General features: G+C 41.6%; 1 protein-coding gene across 1 annotated transcript in view; it reads right to left on the reverse strand.

Annotated features, from left to right (window-relative positions):
• The window catches only part of PCSK5 (proprotein convertase subtilisin/kexin type 5), a 448447-nt gene that overhangs the window by 249136 nt on the left and 178532 nt on the right, over positions 1-20779 (reverse strand). Inside the window, 2 exon segments of the mRNA XM_032634783.1 lie at positions 4735-4835; positions 15748-15960. Of these exon segments, the coding sequence (XP_032490674.1) occupies positions 4735-4835; positions 15748-15960 (314 nt within the window).

Below are 20779 nucleotides of genomic sequence, written 5' to 3' on the forward strand. Positions count from 1 at the left end.
AAAGAATGTGTATATATGTATAACAATCACTTTGTTATACAGCAGAAATTAACACAACATTGCAAATCAACTATACTTCAATAAAAAAAAAAAAAAGGAAACCTGCTCCCAGGACACTTACTTTACTTAAACTTTTTCAGTTACAGTATATAAAAAGATGTCATTTTAAGTAGCAATGGACCAAATGATAATTAGTTTGCTTGTAATCACTGATTACATATTCCCTACTCACTCAACTGAAAAACCAGAAAATTCCCCCCAAATCCACAAAAGCCAAACAACAGAAATATTATAGACATCTGAACCAATACATATGTGATGAGGGTACCCCGAAACAGAAAGTTTTCTTGCCTCTCTTTTAAGATGCCAGTGTTTTCTCTTATTCTGAAATTGCTCCTGATTTTTAGAAGGGAAAATATTTAGAGCTTCTCGCACCCAGGTAACATTTTTAGGAGCAGGAGGAAACCGTTTAGTAATTAGAAAGGCAAAGTTATGATCAGACTGTCAGAGGTGCCTATAGAGCTTAAAGAGGCTCCAGACTCAGGACAAAAAGGAGGTAGGTTTTTAGAACTGAGAATCCTTCCAGTCTTGGGAGTGGTACACTTTTACCCAAGGATCTGGGGGTGTGTTAGTTACAGTGGAGTTTCTTACAACACATGTTCTTACATACCCCACAGGATAAGGATGGCCTGGGAGTCCTATTAGTTATCACAGCAGAGTTAATGACCAAACTTTTGTTGCATTCAGATAAGAGACCTGAACACTTTAAGCTTCTCTGTTTCTCTGTTTTGTTTTTGTTTTCTCTTCCCTTAGTTTCCTAAGAAGATTTTTTGGAAAGCTCCAACCTTAGGGGAGCAAGAAGACTCATAATGCAGAGGGGTCAACAGTTGGAGTAGCATCCACAGTAGGACCCACAGTCCTACTGATCCAGGCAAATGTGCCGATGCAAGCAAGCACGTGGGGACGTAAAGGAAGCAGGCTGTGAAGAAGCTGGGAGGTGGCAGTTTTCCCTGAGTATATACTACTGTAACCTAGTGACGTTAGGAGAAACAATGCATTTCTCCTTGTCGGGCAGAAAGAGCTGGGATATGCAGCTGGATAGGGACTGGCAGTCCCCGCCTGCAGCTTTTCAGCTGAACGCTCAGCCTCATCCAGTGACTCATCTGACCTGAGCAGGGGGTGAATATCTGAAGTGCTGGACAGAGTCCTGGGTCAGAATTCTGCCCAGCTCTGGCTTTCTCTTTTCCTTCCTTATAAGGGCGTACAGTGGTCCACCTCCCCGCCCCAATCCTTGTCTTCTCTTTCTGCGGTTTCATTTATGCATGGTCAACCGTGGTCCAAAAATATTACATGGAAAATTCCAGAAACAAACAATTCGTAAGTTTAAATTGTACAACATTCTGAGTCGTGCAATGAAATCTCATACTGTCCAGCCCTGTCCCACCTGAGATCGCCAACCATGGCGTGATGATCCAGATTACCCAAAGACGACCCTCCTTCTGACGCATCATCAGAAGGTCAGTAGTAGCCTAACACTACGTCACAATGCCTACACCATTCACCTCACTTCATTTCAACACGGAGGCATTTGATCATCTCACAGCATCACAAGAAGAGTGCGTATGGTTCTATAAGATGTTTTGAGAGAGACCACATTCACATAACTTTTAATACAGTATACTGTTATAATTGTCCTATCTTTAGTTACTGTTCTTCATTTCTTACTGTGCCTAATTTATAAATTAAACTTTGTTATAGGTATGCACTTATAGGAAAAATCATAGTACATGTAGGGCTTGGTACTATCTGCGGTTAAAGGCATCCACTGGGGGTCTTGGAACGTGGATAACAGAGAACTACTATCAGGCTCTTTAACTTGTGATAGCAAAGGCTGAATCTCAAAATACCAAGGTTTAAGTGTTGCTAAGAAGTACTAGTGGTGGAGGTTGGGTGACTGGGTGAGGTACACTTACCAAGGGTTAAACTTGGCTTTGTTGAGAACAACTGCAACCTTGGTACACTGTTACTTGAGTTCTTTGCTATTTAGATACTTTTTTCTCCCGTGGGAGGCCCATTGCTTATTGATGCTAGTTTCACATCCATGCCTGACCCACTCTTGAGGTACTCAGACCTATTGCCCCCAACTTTCAGCTTCACTTACAGGCAAAGATTGGCCTGTAGAACAAACCGATAGAGATGCAAGGAAAGGTTTATTCTTTCTCACCTGATCTGGTTGTTTACTATATACTTTGGCCGCATGATCGGACTAGACTGTTTAAAATCTTAAAATACAGTGGATTTTCTACATAAACTCTATCCTAGGACCTTCCTTCCACCCAATAAAGTTTTGGCAAAAATCAGTCTTAAAAAAAGGCTCAAAATGCAAAGGGAAAGAAAACAGGCAGCTTTCCAGTGTGTTCCCCAGCCCCAAAGCAAACTTATCCAACTGAGTGTGCTGTTTGAGGCATAAAATTAAGGATTTTTCATTTGAGCTTAAATAGTGGTTAAAAGAATTATTGTTGAAAATATTAGTGTTATAGTAGTATTTCAAGGAACTGAGTAGCATGTGCTGTACAGCCACAGTTATGGTACTTGGTTGCCAGATTTGAGATTATATCCTTTTTTTGGGAAACGGGGAGGTGCAGGAAGAATTCCTGATTTTTTTTTTTTTAGTAGTTTGTGGACAGGAGACTATTCCAGAGAAACAACCCAGAATTTCAGAATGAAGACGATATATTTTTCAAAATCCAACTTACAGTCACCAAATTAAAAACACAGATACTTAATCTGCCGTCAGAACAGTCCAGTGAAAAGTTATAAAGTGAGAACAGAATAAGTGCCAGTCCAGTGAAAAGTTATAAAGTGAGAACAGAATAAGTGCCAACTCCTCGCTAAACTTTTAACACTTTAAAAGATAAAATGTGTTGAAATGATTTGATATTTAACCCTGCCAAAACAAAAGAAATCCAAACATTGATGGGAGCTTGAATATCTCTCAATGTCAATGCTTAGGGGCAGGAGGCCACCAAAAGATATGGTACCTGCTGTGGTCTGAATATTTGTGTCCCCTTAAAATTCGTATGTTGAAACTTAATACCCAATGTGAGAGTATTAGGAGGTAGGGCCTTTGGGAGGTGATTAGGTCACAAGGCTGGAGACCTCTTTAATGGGATCAGTGCCCTTATAAGAGACATTTATCCAGAGATCTCCCTTGCCCCTTTCTTCTACCATGTAAAGCCAACTAGGAAGTGGGTCTTTGCCAGACACTAAGTCTGCTGGCACCTTGATCTTGGACTTTCCAGCTTCGAGAGCTGTGAGAAATAAGTGTTTGTTGTTTAGAAGCTACTCAGTTTATGGCATTTTGTTATAGCAGCTTGAATGGACTAAGACACCACCATTTCCAGAGCCTGTGTTCTTCTGCCTGTCTCAGTCCAAGGAATTACACGTGACTTAGCAATTTACTGAATCCATATTACATTGAGGTCCAACTGCCTTGACAGAGGCTGTCTGCCTTATAGAGAGTCAGCTGTAAACGTTGGGAAGCCAATATGTACCGGGAATGAAACAGTACTGTTCTTATTAAGACCCGAGTCTCATCATGATCCTTGTATTCTTTCCCTGTCACCTGCTATGGCTCTACATCAGGTTTATATGAAAGAATCTTTCCATTCCTCCCTAGGGCAGGGATGCAAGGCTATTTTTGGAAAAACACTTATGTAATTACTTCAATTCCTTCTTGCTATGATCCTCTTGTAGGGATGGCCTCAGAGTTCAGGCCCACAATCCCTTTTATAAAATCCTTGGACCAGATATGTTCGGAATTCAAAATTTTTTCAGATGTGGTGTCCACAGCATATGGTACACAAAACTTCCAGTGGGGTCCAAGCTAGCACCTCATAATCAAAGATATTAATGCTTCTACAGTGAAATGTGTGAATTTTCACAATACATAAAGACTGAAAATAGCTTCAAATCAGTTCTGGGCAAGCTTTGCCATCAAATGAGTTTTGGTGTCAAATGTGCAAAAAACAACTTTCAGTTTTCAGGCCATTTTGGCTTTTGAAATTGAGGGTAAGGGAGTGTAGATCTCTATCAGGTTTTCAAAGAGTTAAGACAAACTAATCTATTGGTGCTTGGAGAAAGAAGAGAGACCTACCACCATATAAATCTAACCTAAGAACCTAAAATAACCTGAGGGGGCCTTTCAAAGGGATCTTTTAAACACCAAATTTGACTACATTAAGAAGGATTTCAGTTAAGTGGGTTGTCTTTCTTCCTGGGCTCCTGTCATATGACCTTGACGTGTTTTGTTCCCCAGAGTGAGTCTGTGACGGTTCTACTGTCATGGAATCTGAGCTGCATTGCTGTCCTGCAGGGAAAGGAACCAGAAGTGGGCAGACCTAAGCTTTCTGAGACTCACAGAACATTCCCCGACCAGAATAAAAACCTCAACAAGGCAAGAGTGTTACAGCCAACTGGCATGCCTGCACTATGACTCCACAATAAAGTAATTACACAGTTTGATTTCTGAAGAAGATAAAAACCAAAAAAGTTGCCTTTTCCCTTAATAGAGGGGAAGCTTTTCTTAAGGCCTAATCTTTGCAGTTTTAAAGGTGGAATTGGGAAGATTATATTCTGGCCTGTTGTGCTCGAGATTGTATACTAGCGAAGGGGTAAACTGTCCTTGAGCTGAGGGGCTGTCGCCAGTGGAGACATATGGAGATAAAGGCTTACTTGGCTTCCAGGGCCAGTGCAATGATGCCTGCCGCCATGGGGGCTGAGGCCGATGTCCCAGTGTGGTTGTCCGTGCAACGCTGCCTCAGATCCGTAGTGATCTAGAAGACAGAAGTGGAAAATTTAGGGCTCTGGGGTCAATGTGAGTCACATGCAAGTAAAAAGAAATTTACTCATAAAACTGGAAGGGACGGGTGTTGAAACAGTTGTTTTAAATTCCTTGTTCCCGCACTCCTGTGACTGTATCACTTCCAGAGAATTGCCTGTGTAAATCAACTCTGAAAAGGGGAGGGTTTGGAAATTGGATTCCACTTGCGTTACAACCAGGGTGAGGACTGCAGTGAGCCTTTGGCCCGAAACATACGGGTTGTGCAAGTGTATCCTTAAATTTTACACCCTAGGCACCTCACTTGCCTCTCTCTGGTCCCAGCTTTAGTTAAAACGAAAGTTCTTTCATTACTCCAACATTTTAAATAATCAAACATGTTGATCCAACAACCAGACACTGAGTTAAGCACCTAGCATAATGAATAAAAGCACAGGGTCTTGTTCCTGCCCTCCTAGAACTATTACATTGGAAAAGCTGCAGGTTTGAAGCAAAAGATTTATTCTGCCCTAGAAGGAACTTTGCTTACAGACTCATTTTTAGAATGCACAGAAATGTGACTTGGATGAACCAAGACTTCCTGATAGATTTAACACAAATACTAAAAACAAGGTTGAAGCCAGTGTACTTGATGTGAAATGAACGGATCTAAGTGCGTGCTTGTATATTATAGGAGATTAGCCATTTTCTATTTTTTAAAGATCAAAATGTGAGAACTAGATCATTTTTTCCTCTTGGTTTGAATCTAGTTCACTTCAGCTGTGGCTGAATAACATGCCCAACAGCAAGGGCAGTATTTCCCAACCTCTGTTCCATGATCATTTCATGAAAGAAGAAAAATTAAATGCAGAATCTTCATAACAAGAGAAATAAAGCACTATGGCATATAACTTTGCAAACCACTGTAATATCTAAGATCCTCCCTCCCTGATAAGAATCCTTTTTTGCCCCCTTGGGACTAACAGCCCTCCTGCTGGGAAGCTACAAGGCTTGTGAGACGAACTTAGGAGTCTCATTGTAGTTATTGGAAGACATTGGTAAAGCTTTCTCAGTCATCAAGACAAGTATATAGCCCATATTTTACAGATAAGAAAACTGAGGTGAAAGGTCATCAGAAAGGTGTAGGGGGATAGAGGTGGTGAAAACAAAGCCTTGCTTTTCTAAGGTGCATCCTTCGAGAGAAGAATGCAGATTAGCTGATTTGGAAAGAAATTTGCTCGTCACCGAAAGAAAGCACTGCATAACTCTTTAGAAATGAGTCCTCCCCTAAGTTTCCTCAGGGTCACGTGAGGATGTCTGAAGGGACTCTTTAATTATCTTCATGAATCGAGATTGACATCCCGGTGATTTAGTTTCACACAAGGCCATCAGTGCTCACTATCTGTTCTTTATGCCTTTTGACACCACTAATATTACCAGATTGAGAGGCACTGATACAAAAGAAATGGGAGAAAGAGTAAAAATATAGAGAACCATGTAGATAGGTGGTGGCAGAAAGGAGACAAGCCTTGCACTCTTTTCTGGAATAACTGAGAGCTGGGCAAGAGCCCGACCGTGTGTTTGGCAAGCAGGGCAAGTTGTTTCTAGATTCACAGACGTGATTAGCTAGCCATCCTCTGAGCCTCCACAGTGGATGTTCGCAAGATGTCTGGGTAAAGAGAGCCCTACCCACTTCTACATTAAGAAACTTCTGAGATTTTTCAATTGTTGGCGTTAAAAAGGTATTTCTTTTTGGAGGGGGCGAGGCAAAAAACCCCACATAACACAGATTTACCCTTTTAACAACTTTGTAAGTGTACCGTACAGTATTGCTAATTATATGCACTTTGCTGTGCAATCCTAGAGCTCTACGACATTTTCACCTTGCCTGACTGAAACTCTACCCATTAAACAACTCCCCATGGCCCCTCCCCAGCCCCTGGCAACCACCATTCTACTGTTTGCTTCTGTGACCGTCACTGCTCTAGGTACCTCATGGAAGTGGAATTACGCAGCATTTGTCTTTTTTGTGATTGGCTTATTTCACTTAGAATAACGTCCTCAAGGCTCATCCGTGTTGTAGCATGTGGCAGGATTTCCTTCTTTTTAGGCCGCATAATATTCCATTGTATTATATAGTATATTTTCTTGATTCATTTATCTGTCAATTGGTATTTGGGTTGCTTCCACCTCTTGGCTATTGTGAATAGTGCTGCAATAAACATAGGTGTGTAAATATCTCTTCCAGATCCTGTTTTCAATTCTTTTTTTTTTAAAGACCAACTCCTTTAGACCCACAGCTGGCCTTTTCGTAATTCTTATTCTTTCTTTCTTTTTTCTTTTCTTTTTTTTCCTTCCTCCCTTCCTTCTTTATGGCAGCGTTGGGTCTTCGTTGCTGCATGCGGGCTTTCTCTAGTTGCGGCGAGCGGGGGCTACTCTTCATTGTGGTGCGCGGGCTTCTCATTGCGGTGGCTTCTCTTGTTGTGAAGCACGGGCTCTAGGAACGTGGGCTTCAGTAGTTGTGGCTCCCAGGCTCTAGAGCACAGGCTCAGCAGTCATGGTGCACTGGGCTTAGCCGCTCCGTGGCATGAGAGATCCTCCTGGACCAGGGCTCAAACTCGTGTCCCCTGCATTGGCAGGCACTCTCCACCACTGCACCACCAGGGAAGTCCTCAGATCCTGTTTTCAATTCTTTTGGATATGTACTCAGAAGTGGGATTGATGGATTGTTAAAAAGTGATTTCTATTTCATTTGAAATGATGGGTGAATTTGCAGCCTTATCTTCCAAAGGCCTGGTCCCTAAGTCAACGTATAAATACCCCAGCAGCAGCCTGTTTCCAGGTCTCCAGATATACTGTTGTTGAGAGGTGGCCTTGCCTGCATTTTTCTCATTTTACCTCACCCTCACGGTCACATTCCTTTGCCAAGTTTTTTTTTTTTTTTTTCAATGACTTGTGCCTGAATTCAAGATTTTTCATGACGTTTTCTCAGTTGGCTCATTTTCCTTATTCTTCAGCTGCACCAGACGCTTTCAATGTACAGAAACAAATCCAGAATAGAGACGCCAAGTGTGTGCAGCATTTGCGCGTGTAATAAATAGCTACCTCCAGCCTCACCTCCAGCGAACAATAAAAATGTTATGATGTTGGGTTGGCCATAGGAATATGCTCCATCCAAATAGGGTCCGCAGGTATATACACAAATGATATATACTTAAGTAAACAGCCATTTAGTACTTTTATATATAAACACCAATTTACTGTTAAATGCTATTAATATAGGCAAGTTTGTACAATTCCACATCATGACCGTGCTTTTATTTTTTTTTCCAATCACTTGAACTAAATGAAACTTGAGTAGTGAGTAGGGGTAGAAAGGGAGTGGAACAGGAAGGTGATGGAGAGGAGGGAGGTTAAAAGGAATGGAGAGAAAAGAAACAAAAACATCCTCACTCCCTTCTCATCCTGCTTTAAGTGGAAACTCCAGCTGGGTCATTTCAAGAGGAAGTTACTGTCAGTGGTCGAGATACGGAGGTGTAAATTACCGGAAAGATCTAAAGCAGGTTTTCATCATTAAGAGAACGCACAGCATCAGGAAATTTTTATGTCCATCTTTAGAAAGAAAAGGCAAAGACCACCAAGGAGCATGCAATTTTAAAGAAAAATGATGCTCCCCAAACTGGAACCACATGGGGTAACCCCATTAATCACAACACATGCATACAAGAACTGACAGTGTAATTTAAAGGAAAAGTTGCATTCAACGGTTGGCCCACATCATGGGGCTGGGAATTCAGAGAGTTGATATGTGAAAACAGAACAATAAAGCGCATTAAGTTTCAATTCCATTTTAGAATGTCTCAGAATTTGGTTTTGGTCCCGCTGGCGCATCTTGCATGCTCTAAATTCCCCAAATTCACTACCCAAATCAGAAACAGAATTTTTCTCCACAGAACTTCTCAGATTGCTCAAGAAAATATCATTTCTGCCCATCAGAGTGAAGGAAACAGGAGATGACACCAGGCCTCACACCAGATCAAAGCTGTCTTGATCAGCAAATTAGATTTTCAGCCTCTCCCGGGATGGGTAGCAGATGGGCTTTTGGACTCCACAAAGTTTGGGATGTCATCTTGATTTGGTGAGATGGGGTGGGTATTCAGGTCGAGTCAGGCTTCTGCTGTGAAGAACCATCCCTTTTTCTCATCCTAAGCTCTTATTTCCGAGTATTTCACATTTCGATTACTTGGGCTGATTGGATCTTTTATTCTAGCCTGTTGATGTAATTCTCCAGGGAATCTCAGTTCAGATTGAGGCTGGCTATAAATGACAAATCTTTACACAGTTAGGAGTTTCTATCTCCCTGATATCTTGTGATCTGTTTTATTTTGAAGGTGCCATATTGTCTCATATCTGTTAAAAGAGCAACTGAACAGATATTTTTAAAACATGAAATGATTCTGTCTGTTAGGTTGAATTTGTTTCTGGTGTCGATTTGGATTTGCATTAGAAAGGTGCCAAAAAAAAAAAAAAAAAACAAACCTGTTTCAGACACAGCTCTGGAGGAGGATAAGGGCAGAAACTACATCTTAAATGTGTTAACGAATAAAACAGGAGAAGCTGATTTATTAAGCACAGCAGAATATAAAGGAACCAAAGACTAACGCTTTCTGTGTTCACCAAAGTCACAAAGACTGGTGTAAAATTCGATTATGACTGACAAAAGACCACACAAAATTCCACTCCCATGTTGCAATGAGAATCTGTAACTGTAAAGTGCAAACGTAAGGTTCTGCTTATCAATGTGAGGTCAATATCACTAAAGGAGGATCCCATCTTATATCATTTTTTGAATCTCTATACTGTTCAGCTCAGTGCTGGGTACAGAGCAGAGGTACAGTATTTATTTGTTAAGTTGAATTACTAGTGTCAAGCTCCTTTATACTCATTTTGTTCTATGTTTTAAACTCTCCCACTTATTAGGAAAGACTTCAAGGTTACTTCTTTATCGATTCTCCAAATAAGACTTACATAAACTTATAAGCAGCCTACAAAAATTATGTGTGTATGTGTATATACACAATCCACGGGCTAAAGTACAGCCATTTCTCTTCCTACTACTATTGCTAACACTAGCTGCACTGCTTCTAAAACCACCACCACCAGCAACTTGCAAAGAGCAAGGCAATGAGCGATAGGTGTGTATGTTGTATATAAAATATATTTGTGTGTATGTGTGCACGCAGTTATATATAAAATTATATTGGATCCACAAGAACTCTGCAAGGAAGATATATCAATACTATTTATTAACTAAGGGAATGGAGGCTCAGAGAGATTCATGAGCCCAATGACATGCAGCCACTAAAGAGCTGGTAAGTGGTGAAGTATTAAATCCTGAAATGGCAGCAAAAGAAAAAGCTGAGCTACAGAGTGTAGTCACCCATGACAGCAAAGGTGGCAGTTCCAGACCATCACCAGCAATTATGGCGAAACTGGCCTTGGGATCCAGCCCCCGTCAACCAGTGGGTATCGCCATTCTCCTTTGGGCCACAGTCAAAATCAGAATTTTTTAGGCATAAACTTTCCTTCCTTCTTTTTAACATTCTCAAGAGAATATGGATCAGACGTCTATACAAACTAAACACATCTGGGTTTGCTAGTCTTTCACTCATGAAAAATCATGACATTTCCCAAATCAAAAGGAGAAACAGAGAGATGATAGCAATGACTGCATCTGAATAACAAATTCGTTAGCGGAGAGGGGACTTTCTGCAAAAGGAAATGTGTAGCTGCTTAGGAATATTAAAAGCAATAAGATAATTCCTCCAATGGAACTGGTCTTTCAGGCCAACCCTGAGATACCCCAGGCAGCAAGTTTGTTTTGAACACAAATAAATAAAATGACATCAGAAGAGGGCTGAGCAGAGCATATATTTAAACCCGGGCTCACAAGACCCAGGAGGAATACGATGGCCCCCATATTCCAATCACTGAGACAAATTACTAGAGGAAAAAAAGACAAAGGCTGAACAAGTCCCAAAAGAAATATAATTTAATGATGGGAGTGACTGGGGAGAGAGGGGAGCTTTATCGCTATCAAAGAACTTGGGAGAAATTCAGGAGGTAGTGAAGGGTTACATAAAGACAGGATCTTTAAGGCTCCTTGACACTAAGGATAGTTGGATGTACAGCTTTCTACAGCAGGATTCCTGTAGGCAATTTCCTATGTGAAATATATTGTCACGTACCCTCTGCCTTTCTCCAACCTACCAGTAGAGGAAGATTCTCTGAAAGAGAGCACCTACCTGCGTCCTGGGACTGTTTAAATGCCTTGTGAGGCTTCTATCTTTCTCAATGTCAGTTACTCCTGAACATTTATCAAGCTCAGGCTCTGGGAAAGAAAGTCTTCAACCTCAAGTGGTTTCCATTCTAGCATGGAAAGCAGTCAATAAAAAAATGTATAACATCATGTTAAGTAGCTCTAAGGACGCTAGAAAGAAAACTGAACAGGATAAAAGAGTAGAGTTTGCGGGGAGGGGAGTGCCACTCTTTCAGGGAAAGGTGAGGAAGAACAGCCTCCCTGACAGGAAATTTGAGAAGAGGCATACATGAAGTGGTTTCTGGGAAAAGAGTGTTCCTGCCAGATGACACGAGTCGCACAGGAGGGCCCTGGTTTGAAATCACACAAAAGGCAAAAAGGTAACTTTGGGGAGTTCAACGCCAGGCCACGGGAATTAGCCACTTAGACTGGCAAAGGGCTTAGGTGTTTTGCAAGAAGACCGACCGATCGTCTGAGGGGGTTAGGAAGAGGTCTAACGGCATGAAATTCAAAATTAGTGAGCCATAAAAATTAAAATGTGCTGTTCAATATAGTCACCAATAGTCCCATGTGGATATTTAAATTTAAATCAGTTAAAATTTAATCAGAATTAAAATTAAAGTTCTTCCACTGCACTGGCCACATTGAACATGCTCGACAGCCACGTGTGTCTAGTGACTACCATTCTGGCAGCACAGATGGAGAACCCTTCCATCCTAGCAGAAAGTCCTACTGGACAACGCTGATCTAAAGGACTGCGAAGCAAATTGCTCACTGCATTCCGAGTGTATAAAATTTGAATACACTGTCATCAAGAATATAAATGAAAGTAAAGGTAATAAATTTAAAAATGAAAATTACTTTCCATATTCAAAAAGAACGAGTGGGCCAAGTAGTGAAAAACAGTGGATGCCTATATAGTCCACATACTTTTCTTTTTTTTTTTTAAATCACTGTGAAGAGAACCCCGAACAGGCAAGAAAAGCACCGTTCTTTTATACAGCCCCATGCTGGAGGTCCCTGGGAAGGATCCGGGGCATGACAGCGCATTGGTTACAAGGTGGGCTGGGGGTTCAACACAACTTTGGTTGGAATCCAGACTCTACCACTTACTACATGTGTTTCTCTTAACCTTTCAGACTTTAGTTTTCTCATCTGTAGAGTGGGGACAATACTTGATCTTCCTGCATAATGTTTTGGTGATTCAAAGAGAGGATGCATTCAATGTGCATAGCACACTGCCAGGCACACATTAGAAGGGCAAAAAATGTTATATTTATGACATGTTAATATAACTGTAAATGTACTACATGTCTGGCATGGAATAAAATGTATACGGTGTTGTTAATAAAAACATTATTTCATAATAACCAGTCACTTCAACTGATTTCTATTAACCTTATAGGGGAGCTTCTTATCATAGTAATCTTGATATTTTAGTTGCTTCACTTGCTATAATAAGGTTCAAGGCTATCACTGATCCGAATCTATTAAAGCATGCGTGGAATACCAAGGTCCACAACTGTACGATAGTGGTGGTAGGAAACCAAGGGATGGAGACTTGGCTACGTTCTGAAACTCAGGGCAAGGTTTTCCTACTTGCACACCATGAAAAGGACAAGAAAAAATTATTTAACCAAAGTGCTTTCCCAGAAGCAGTGAGATCTTTCCGCTCTCCTGGATCCTCAGCGTCTGCCTCAGTTCAACTCACAAAGGTGCTCTAGGAATGAAGAATGACAACTGTGCTCTTCTGAAGAAGCAGCAAATGACAAAAGGAAATGGATGGACTGGGGAGGGGAGCCCCAGAACAAAGGGAGACACTGCTGTTCCTGTAACACTCAATCACGGATGCCACTAACAGGATGCGGGCATCTCTGAGGGACCACAGACATCTGGTTCAAAGCGTGGTGAAGAAAAGGTCCCAAGCGCAGAGCAGGACTATTTGTCATTCTGACATCTAGAAGGAAAAGGGGCAGCTGGACCATAAAAGCCTGATGTTGCCGCCAACTCTCCTCACGTTCAAACTGTTAACATGTTTACCATCAAAGTGCCATTCTTTACGGGGTGGGTGGAACAGATCGTGGTTCTACAGATTGGAAAAACGAAGGTGCGACAAGCACCTCTGTGAACAACAGCTGGAAAAACGACCAGCCTAAGCTCCCACGATACAGAAAGCTACCCTGACTTAGGGAACAAGGGTACCAGCCACTTACTAGGTGGCTCGTTGCCACAGGCGTTGTGTAAGTACCTTAGGCTCGGTATGTTGCTATCTTCATGAAAATTTATGAGCTTGGTTCTGGCTTTACCTCCACTTTACGGAGGAGGAAACCAAGACTCGGTAGAGGTTACTTAGCCACTGAGTGGTCTGTCCGTAGCTAGAGATTATAATTGGAAACAGCTACCACATTCCTCTCCAACGGACGGTAATCTGGAGACTCAGGCAAAATAAGAGAAGCTGAGAACTGGCTAGAGAAAAATTCGTAATCAACTGCTACCACGAAAATGGGAGAGGTTAAACAAAAGGTAGAGCCAAGTAAAAGGTAAACAGGTAACTTTATATACTCAGTGAGTCAGTAAAGGTTTTGCTATCAGAAGCAGCAACAAGGGAAAAGTGAAATATGACCTGAATCAAGGATATTGACATTAAATCATGGCGTCCATCTTTCCTCTCAAGCCCTATCCCTCAGCACAGAATGATCGATTTGTCCGTCTGTGGAAGCATCCTAAATGACCACCCAGTCAATGGGGGTCATAGCAGCTACCACACCATCACAGTAAGTAGTGATGAAAAGCCCAGAAAGGTCAAGTGTAAGGAGTAAATCTCAGGGTAGCAATTTTGAGGTCCCTCTATCTGCACTGTGCTCTTCCATCTGGGACCCGGCAACACTTCCTTCTTCCTTGATATTTTGCCCATTGGATTATAATCTTCTCTTAAGGAAGGCACTTATGGAACTTAAGAACACCTCTCTCACAACAACTGCCCCACAGGAAATAATAGCACTAGATGGGCATATTTACTCTGAAGCAATGGTGAGTTTTCATTAACATGCCTTCAGACTCTAGAAGTTTAGGAAGACAATTCTTACTCCAGAGAGTTTTCATCAGGATTTTCATGATGCAGAACTGACGGATGCCACTCAGTATTAGTGGGCCTTGACCAGGAGCTCTGAGAGATGAGCAAATTTGAAAGCCAAAGGAACATTCCTAGATTAAAACGTTTCCATAATGATGGTAAAGTATCATAGAGCATCACTTTCCCATGAAGAAAGCCATGGAACTTCAAAACTTGTCATCTCTGTATTTTCTCCTTTTATATTTCACTTTGTATTGTGGAATATGTTTACTGATGTATGATGGAGGTACTTCCAGGGTTACTCATGTGCAGATTTTTAACCCAATTATTATGAAGGGATTAGAGAAAGATGGGGACAGATGGGATATGCATAGGGGTAGGCAGTTTTTATTTAAATCCATCTGAAAAATGTAACTTAAGAGGATAGTAAAAGGTAGCCGAGAAATCAAACGTGAAAATCCTACAGTAATCAGGAATCAAGAGGAACCAAATAGATATGGATGAAGAATTACAGGAAGGAGGTAGTATCTTATCACCTCTATTTCCACCGCCGTATAAAGCCAGAGGGAGCATTGCAGAGTGAACCAAACCTGCGTGAATCACAGGATCTGAAAGCAGGATGTTGGCTAAATGCTAAAAAGTGTCATGTATAGCAGCTTAGCTCCACTTTAGAAAGACAAACCCTGAGACATTTTATAAAACCATGATCAGGAAAAGAGCAAAGCACAAAGGTGTCTGAGATTTAGAGTCAGTCGCACAGTGTGGGGCATCCTAAAAGTCAGACCTTTTTTGAGCACCAATGGGTCAGGTAGTGTGCAAAGCACTTTCTATCTACTTGCTCGTAATCACTGAAATAACTCCATGAACTCGGTATTACTAAATGCCCTCATTTTACAGGTGAGGATCTTGAGACAGAAAAATTAAGTAATGTATCCAAAGTTACCCAGCTAGTAAATAGTTCCAGAGTGAACGAAAGCCACACCGGCTGGTCCTGCAAACCTAAACTCTTAACCATTTTACCATCTGCATAGAGAGCAGAGCATGTTGGTAAGCAGATCACACAAGACTACTGTGCTTCTCGTTCAGGCAAACTCTGTGCTGCAGTGTTAGAGAAGCACCTTTTACATAGGTTTAGGTCACACTGAATTCGTTGTACCTACTTTGAGACCAAAGTACTCAAGCTGAAGTTCAAAGGCAGTACGGGGACAGAGTGATAGGGAACTGGGCTGAGGATCCCACCCAGTCTTTTCTCTGCCACCAACTCACAAGGTGAATGTAGTCCATTCATTTGTCTTCAATAAAACTGAAGCTTAATCATGTCTAAGGCCACATTCAATGCTGGAATGTAATGACCCAGACAGGCTTTTTCAATGACTTGGTAACGGAATGGTAATATTTACAAATACCTGTGTTGAGTAATCAGCTAATCTTTCTATTTCCATATATTATTTGTGCATATAAATGTATGGCCTCCATTTGTGTTTCAAAGTGAAAGATAAATAAACCAATCATGCCAGACATGCAAATGTCACATACTATTTTCTTATCATAGGACTCCCCGCTGCTGTAGGTTGTGGCCAGCGTGGACGAACACTCTTCCAGGTACCAAGGCTTCTTTCCGCTTTCGGCTGTGCTGCTGATGGAGATGGTGTAGATGCTGTTGGTGTAGCCATCACAGGAGCAGTGGTCTTTGCTCCTCCCACCATTTCCCGATGCCCAGACAAAAACAGAGCCGAGGCCTCTCCGCCCCTGCACACAAACAGAAAAACTTAGATGATGGAAGACATGGGTCGCAGACTCTAGATGAAGACAAGAGCAATATCAACATGGCAGAATGAAGCATTTGCAGAAGGGGTACGATGCTGCATTAATAATGTGCTGGATCTAAGCTGCTTTCTGAAGTAAGAGGAGTTGCTTTTAAAAACTAATATAGGACTTCCCTGGTGGCGCAGTGATTAAGAATCCACCTGCCAATGCAGGGGACACGGGTTCAATTGCTGGTCCGCGAAGATCCCACATGCCGCGGAGCAACTAAGCCCCCGTGCCACAAATACTAAGCATGCTTTCTAGAGCCCACGAGCCACAACTACTGAAGCCCGTGCTCCGCAACAAGAGAAGCCACCGTGAAGAGTAGCCCCCGCTCGCCGCAACTAGAGAAAGCCTGCGTGTAGCAACGAAGACCCAACGCACCCCAAAAATAAATAAATAGATTTATAAAAAAAAAAGACAAAACTAATCTGGATGCAATGTACAGCATGACGACTATGGTTAATACTATTGTATTGTACATTTGAAAGTTGCTAAGAGAGATCTTAAAATCTCTCATCACAAGAAAAAAAAACTGTAACTATGTATGGTGATGGATGTTAACTAGACTCAAGGTGGTGATCATTTCACAAATATATACAAATATTGAACCATTAATGTTGTATACTTGAAACTAATATGTCAATTATATCCCAATTAAAAAAAGAAACTAAAATATTACCTTTCACCTGATACAGTCATAGAAGTAACAAGAGCACAAACAGTGACGATCATAAGGGCTAACATTTTACTACGGACCTACCGTGGGCCAATCTAAATGTTTTACATGAATCAGACTGAATTCCTCCAACAACTCTGTGAGAACGGTACAGTTTTTGTCCCCATCACACAGATGAAGAATTGAGGTAAAGAAGTAATGTTTTTAAGGTCACAAGCCAGTAAGTGGAAAGACAAAATTTGAACCCAGACAGCCAGACCTCAGAGTTGGAATATTATTAGTCACAATTACCATAGTCATATTATATTCCTATAAATCTTCATCCACATGAAGTGGCTGCTATTATGTACCCTTATTTGATATATGAGCAACGTGAGGTGCACAGAGGTAATGTATTTATTCTGAGATCACATCATCAATAAAGGGCAGAATTTGGGATGATGTCCTTCCTTCCAGAGCTGTGCTTCCTCTATGCATGGCAGGGATATTAATTATGAGGGATGTTATGGATGCTACCGGAAATAAAAGGATTTCAAGATCAAATATGTTTGGGAAATTCTGAATTAAGCAAAATTAAACAGGTTTCCTTATTGCAGAACTTCTAAGAGTCTTTAGTGAGTGACGGTTCATTGCAAAACTAAGAGGGGGGCACGATCCGAAGTAATTTCCAAACATATTTGACTGTGGATACCTTCTTCAACCAGATCCAAGAAGTTTTTCTTACATTCTTTATGTCAAAACTTGGCATAAACTCAAAGACCTTCCTAAGGTCATAAAATAATTAAGAAGAAGAAGCAACGTAGAACACAGATGTATTGAAGCATATGGACTATTTTTCTCTGTAAGATGAGATCTTCAGAAGAAAAGAGAAACATACGCCAAAGTGAAGAGCATCTCTCAGAACAGTTACAGCTGAATCCTTCAGAAATTCTACCATTTTAAAACTACAAGGCATGCTGGAGGACATGTAGGTCAAGTCTATCACTTTGTAATTAGGAAGTGAGAACCAAAGTCACAAAGCTAGTGATGACTAAACCTCTTTTCTTCTTTCCAGGCCCCAGCTCTTCTGGTGTCAGGTGGAGGAAAAAGTATTTGGAGTGTTGTCCTGGAATTTCTGGAAAAAAGAGCCAAGGAAAGAGAGATGACAAAGAATCTGGAGTATCTTTGATAAACTCTCCCTGACCTTGAATCCTCAGGGAACAGAATATTTATGACAGGATTTGACCTGACCTGAGCATGGATTTCTTTTTGCCCTTCAATGTGGAAAAATGCAATATGATTACACAGGAATGGGAAAAATTCATGGAGAGGAGGAGGAACTTCTGGATGTTATTGCCACTAGACAGCTGGACCTGGTTTACCATCCTTCAGTTTCCCATCCAAATATTGACGAAACATAGAGAAGGATGCAAAAATCACCAACCCATCATAAACTAAGGATTTTGTCCAACGCTTCCAATTCTCCAGAGGGAATTACTCCTCACTACGGTGTGGATGGCCAGATTGAGAAACTCTGGCGACTGACTCAGGTCTATACATCAGAGACAGAACGTCGCAGCCAGGGAAGAATAAGAAGGTTCCATTTCATCACCAAAATGTGCCCTCCCCATCACACACTGAGGGGCTGTGTCACCGGGAAGCAGCACGGTCACAGCAGAGCTTTACCTGACCTGTCAACAGAACACATGAGATAATGACAAAACCTACCTGGTTTAAACAGAACCATAACAAGATAATAGATTAAAACCCACAAAATGATGAAAAAGCACATATGGCACAATCTCATTCATATATCTATGTAAAATTATGACTGAAAACATCTCTAAAAAGGTATTTCATTTTAAAAGAATAATAAGACAATGTTCGGAAGGTACTTTTATGTTGTAATATCATTACAAATGTAGGATACAAAATGATACAGAATAGTCTCAGTTTAGAAAAAAGTGTATGTGCATGTGTGCAAAATGAAGTTAACGTGTAGCACAGTTTTACGCTTAAAGCTACCATCAAGTGACGGTGTAGTAGAACTTATCCTGTTCGGTAAGATTAGGAAAGAATTTTATTTTCTTTTTATACCTTCCTTCCGTGATCATGTATGATTTTTATAAACAGAAACAAACACGTTTATTCCTCTATTGAGAGGGAAAACCTAGGGCTAATTCTTAAGAGATAATACTTTATTTATTTATTTAAAATTTTTTTTTTTTTTTTTTTTTTTTTTCCCTGCGGTACGCGGGCCTCTCACTGTCGTGGCCTCTCCCGTTGCGGAGCACAGGCTCCGGACACACAGGCTCAGCGGCCATGGCTCACGGGCCCAGCCGCTCCGCGGCATGTGGTATCTTCCCGGACCGGGGCACGAACCCGTGTCCCCTGCATCGGCAGGCGGACTCTCAACCACTGTGCCACCAGGGAAGCCCAAGAGATAATTTTTGTTTTATAATCAAGCAGAGTTTTATACCTAGAAGGTTCACTGTGCACTAAAAACCACAGAGGCTAACATTTACAGAAACTTACTGTGTACCAAGGACTGTACAAACGTTATCCTGCACAATTCAAGTCTATATCATTATTTTACAGACGAGCAAACTGGGAATCGGAAATGCTCACTAAGGCCAGAGCCAAAGCTTAAATTCCACTGGGCATGGCAAAGGCAAACTCCAAGGGAGGGTATGGGGTCAGTAACTGCCTAAAGGGAGCCAGGGAGAGAGGAGTCACTGAAAGGGGAGACAGAGGGGCTAATAGGAGTTGAAATCTGGTCAGGGGACTCGCCAACCCATGTCGGCCCTGCAGGGAAGAAGCCAGGGGAATGTGTGCTGAGCAAGACCCCAGTCTCTTCCTCCCCCTCTCCTATTTTTTGCCAACGTATCCCAAGGCTGAACCCCAGCAGAAGCCAGAGGACCTGGATCCCATAGAGATCAGTATCCTAGAGCATGAGGCTTCTGGAGAGAAGGAGAGAAGGAGAGAAGGAGAGAAGGGGAGAAGGGGAGAAGGGGAGAAGGGGAGATGGGGAGCTGGAGGACTGAATGGAAGACGTAGCTTCACATCCCCAGTGTGACTGTGTTTGAAGATAGGGCCCTTAAAAAGGTAATTAAGGTTAATGAGATCATAAGGGTGGGGCCCTAATCAGACAGGACTGGCGTCCTTTTAAGAAGATGAGACAACAAAAGTGTGTGCACAGAGGAAAGGCCTTGTGACAACACTGTAAGAAGGCAGCTGTGTGCAAGCTGAGGAGAGAGGCATCACAAGAACCTAACTCTGCCGGCACCCTGATCATGGACTTCCAGACTTCTGGCCTCCAGACAGTGAGAAAATCCACTGTTGCTGTGTAAGCCACCCAGTCTGTGGCATTCTCTGACGGCAGCCTGAGCTGACTAACACAAGGTGAGAGGAGGAGATAAAGGATGAGACGCACCCCCGTGGAGGCTACAGCACATACAGATGTTGCCACCACTCTGTCTACAAGGCAACCTGACCTTTGTGCCTGTGTGTATGGCTGATGATTAAAATCCCAGAAACAGACTGAATCTGTGGGCTGAAAATGCCATAAAGACAGCTGCTAAAGATCTAGGGGGCTGATCTGAAACAATTAGCAATTCAAAGGTTTATTTACTACAGATGCACAGGGAATTTTCATTAGTGTGCAATATTCAGAAAACCAAAACATATGTGGTAAAAAGAAATCTGGACATTTCTCTAAAGCTTAGAGCAATTTAAGAATTAAATCTTAATGTGGGATGTAGGGAGAAGGGAAGGTGGGCAGAATATTATAAAGAGAAAAGGATCTTTGAGACACGTATTTTCCCGAAGTGTAGGAAATAACATTATTGTATAGTTCGGTAAAGTACTGTGATTACAACTGGTTATATTAATATAACTTTGTATGAGGAAAGGAAAAGAATCCTCTAATTTAACTGGGTGCCAAGTTAAAAGTTAGTAAATTTACAGCGAAATATACTGTGAAATCCACACAGGACCAATTTTTTTTTTTTTTTTTTTTTTGCAGTACATGGGCCTCTCACTGCTGTGGCCTCTCCGGTTGCAGAGCACAGTCTCCGGAAGCGCAGGCTCAGCGGCCATGGCCCA

Source organism: Phocoena sinus, chromosome 6 (assembly GCF_008692025.1).
Source record: "Phocoena sinus isolate mPhoSin1 chromosome 6, mPhoSin1.pri, whole genome shotgun sequence".
Taxonomy (NCBI): Eukaryota; Metazoa; Chordata; class Mammalia; order Artiodactyla; family Phocoenidae; genus Phocoena; species Phocoena sinus.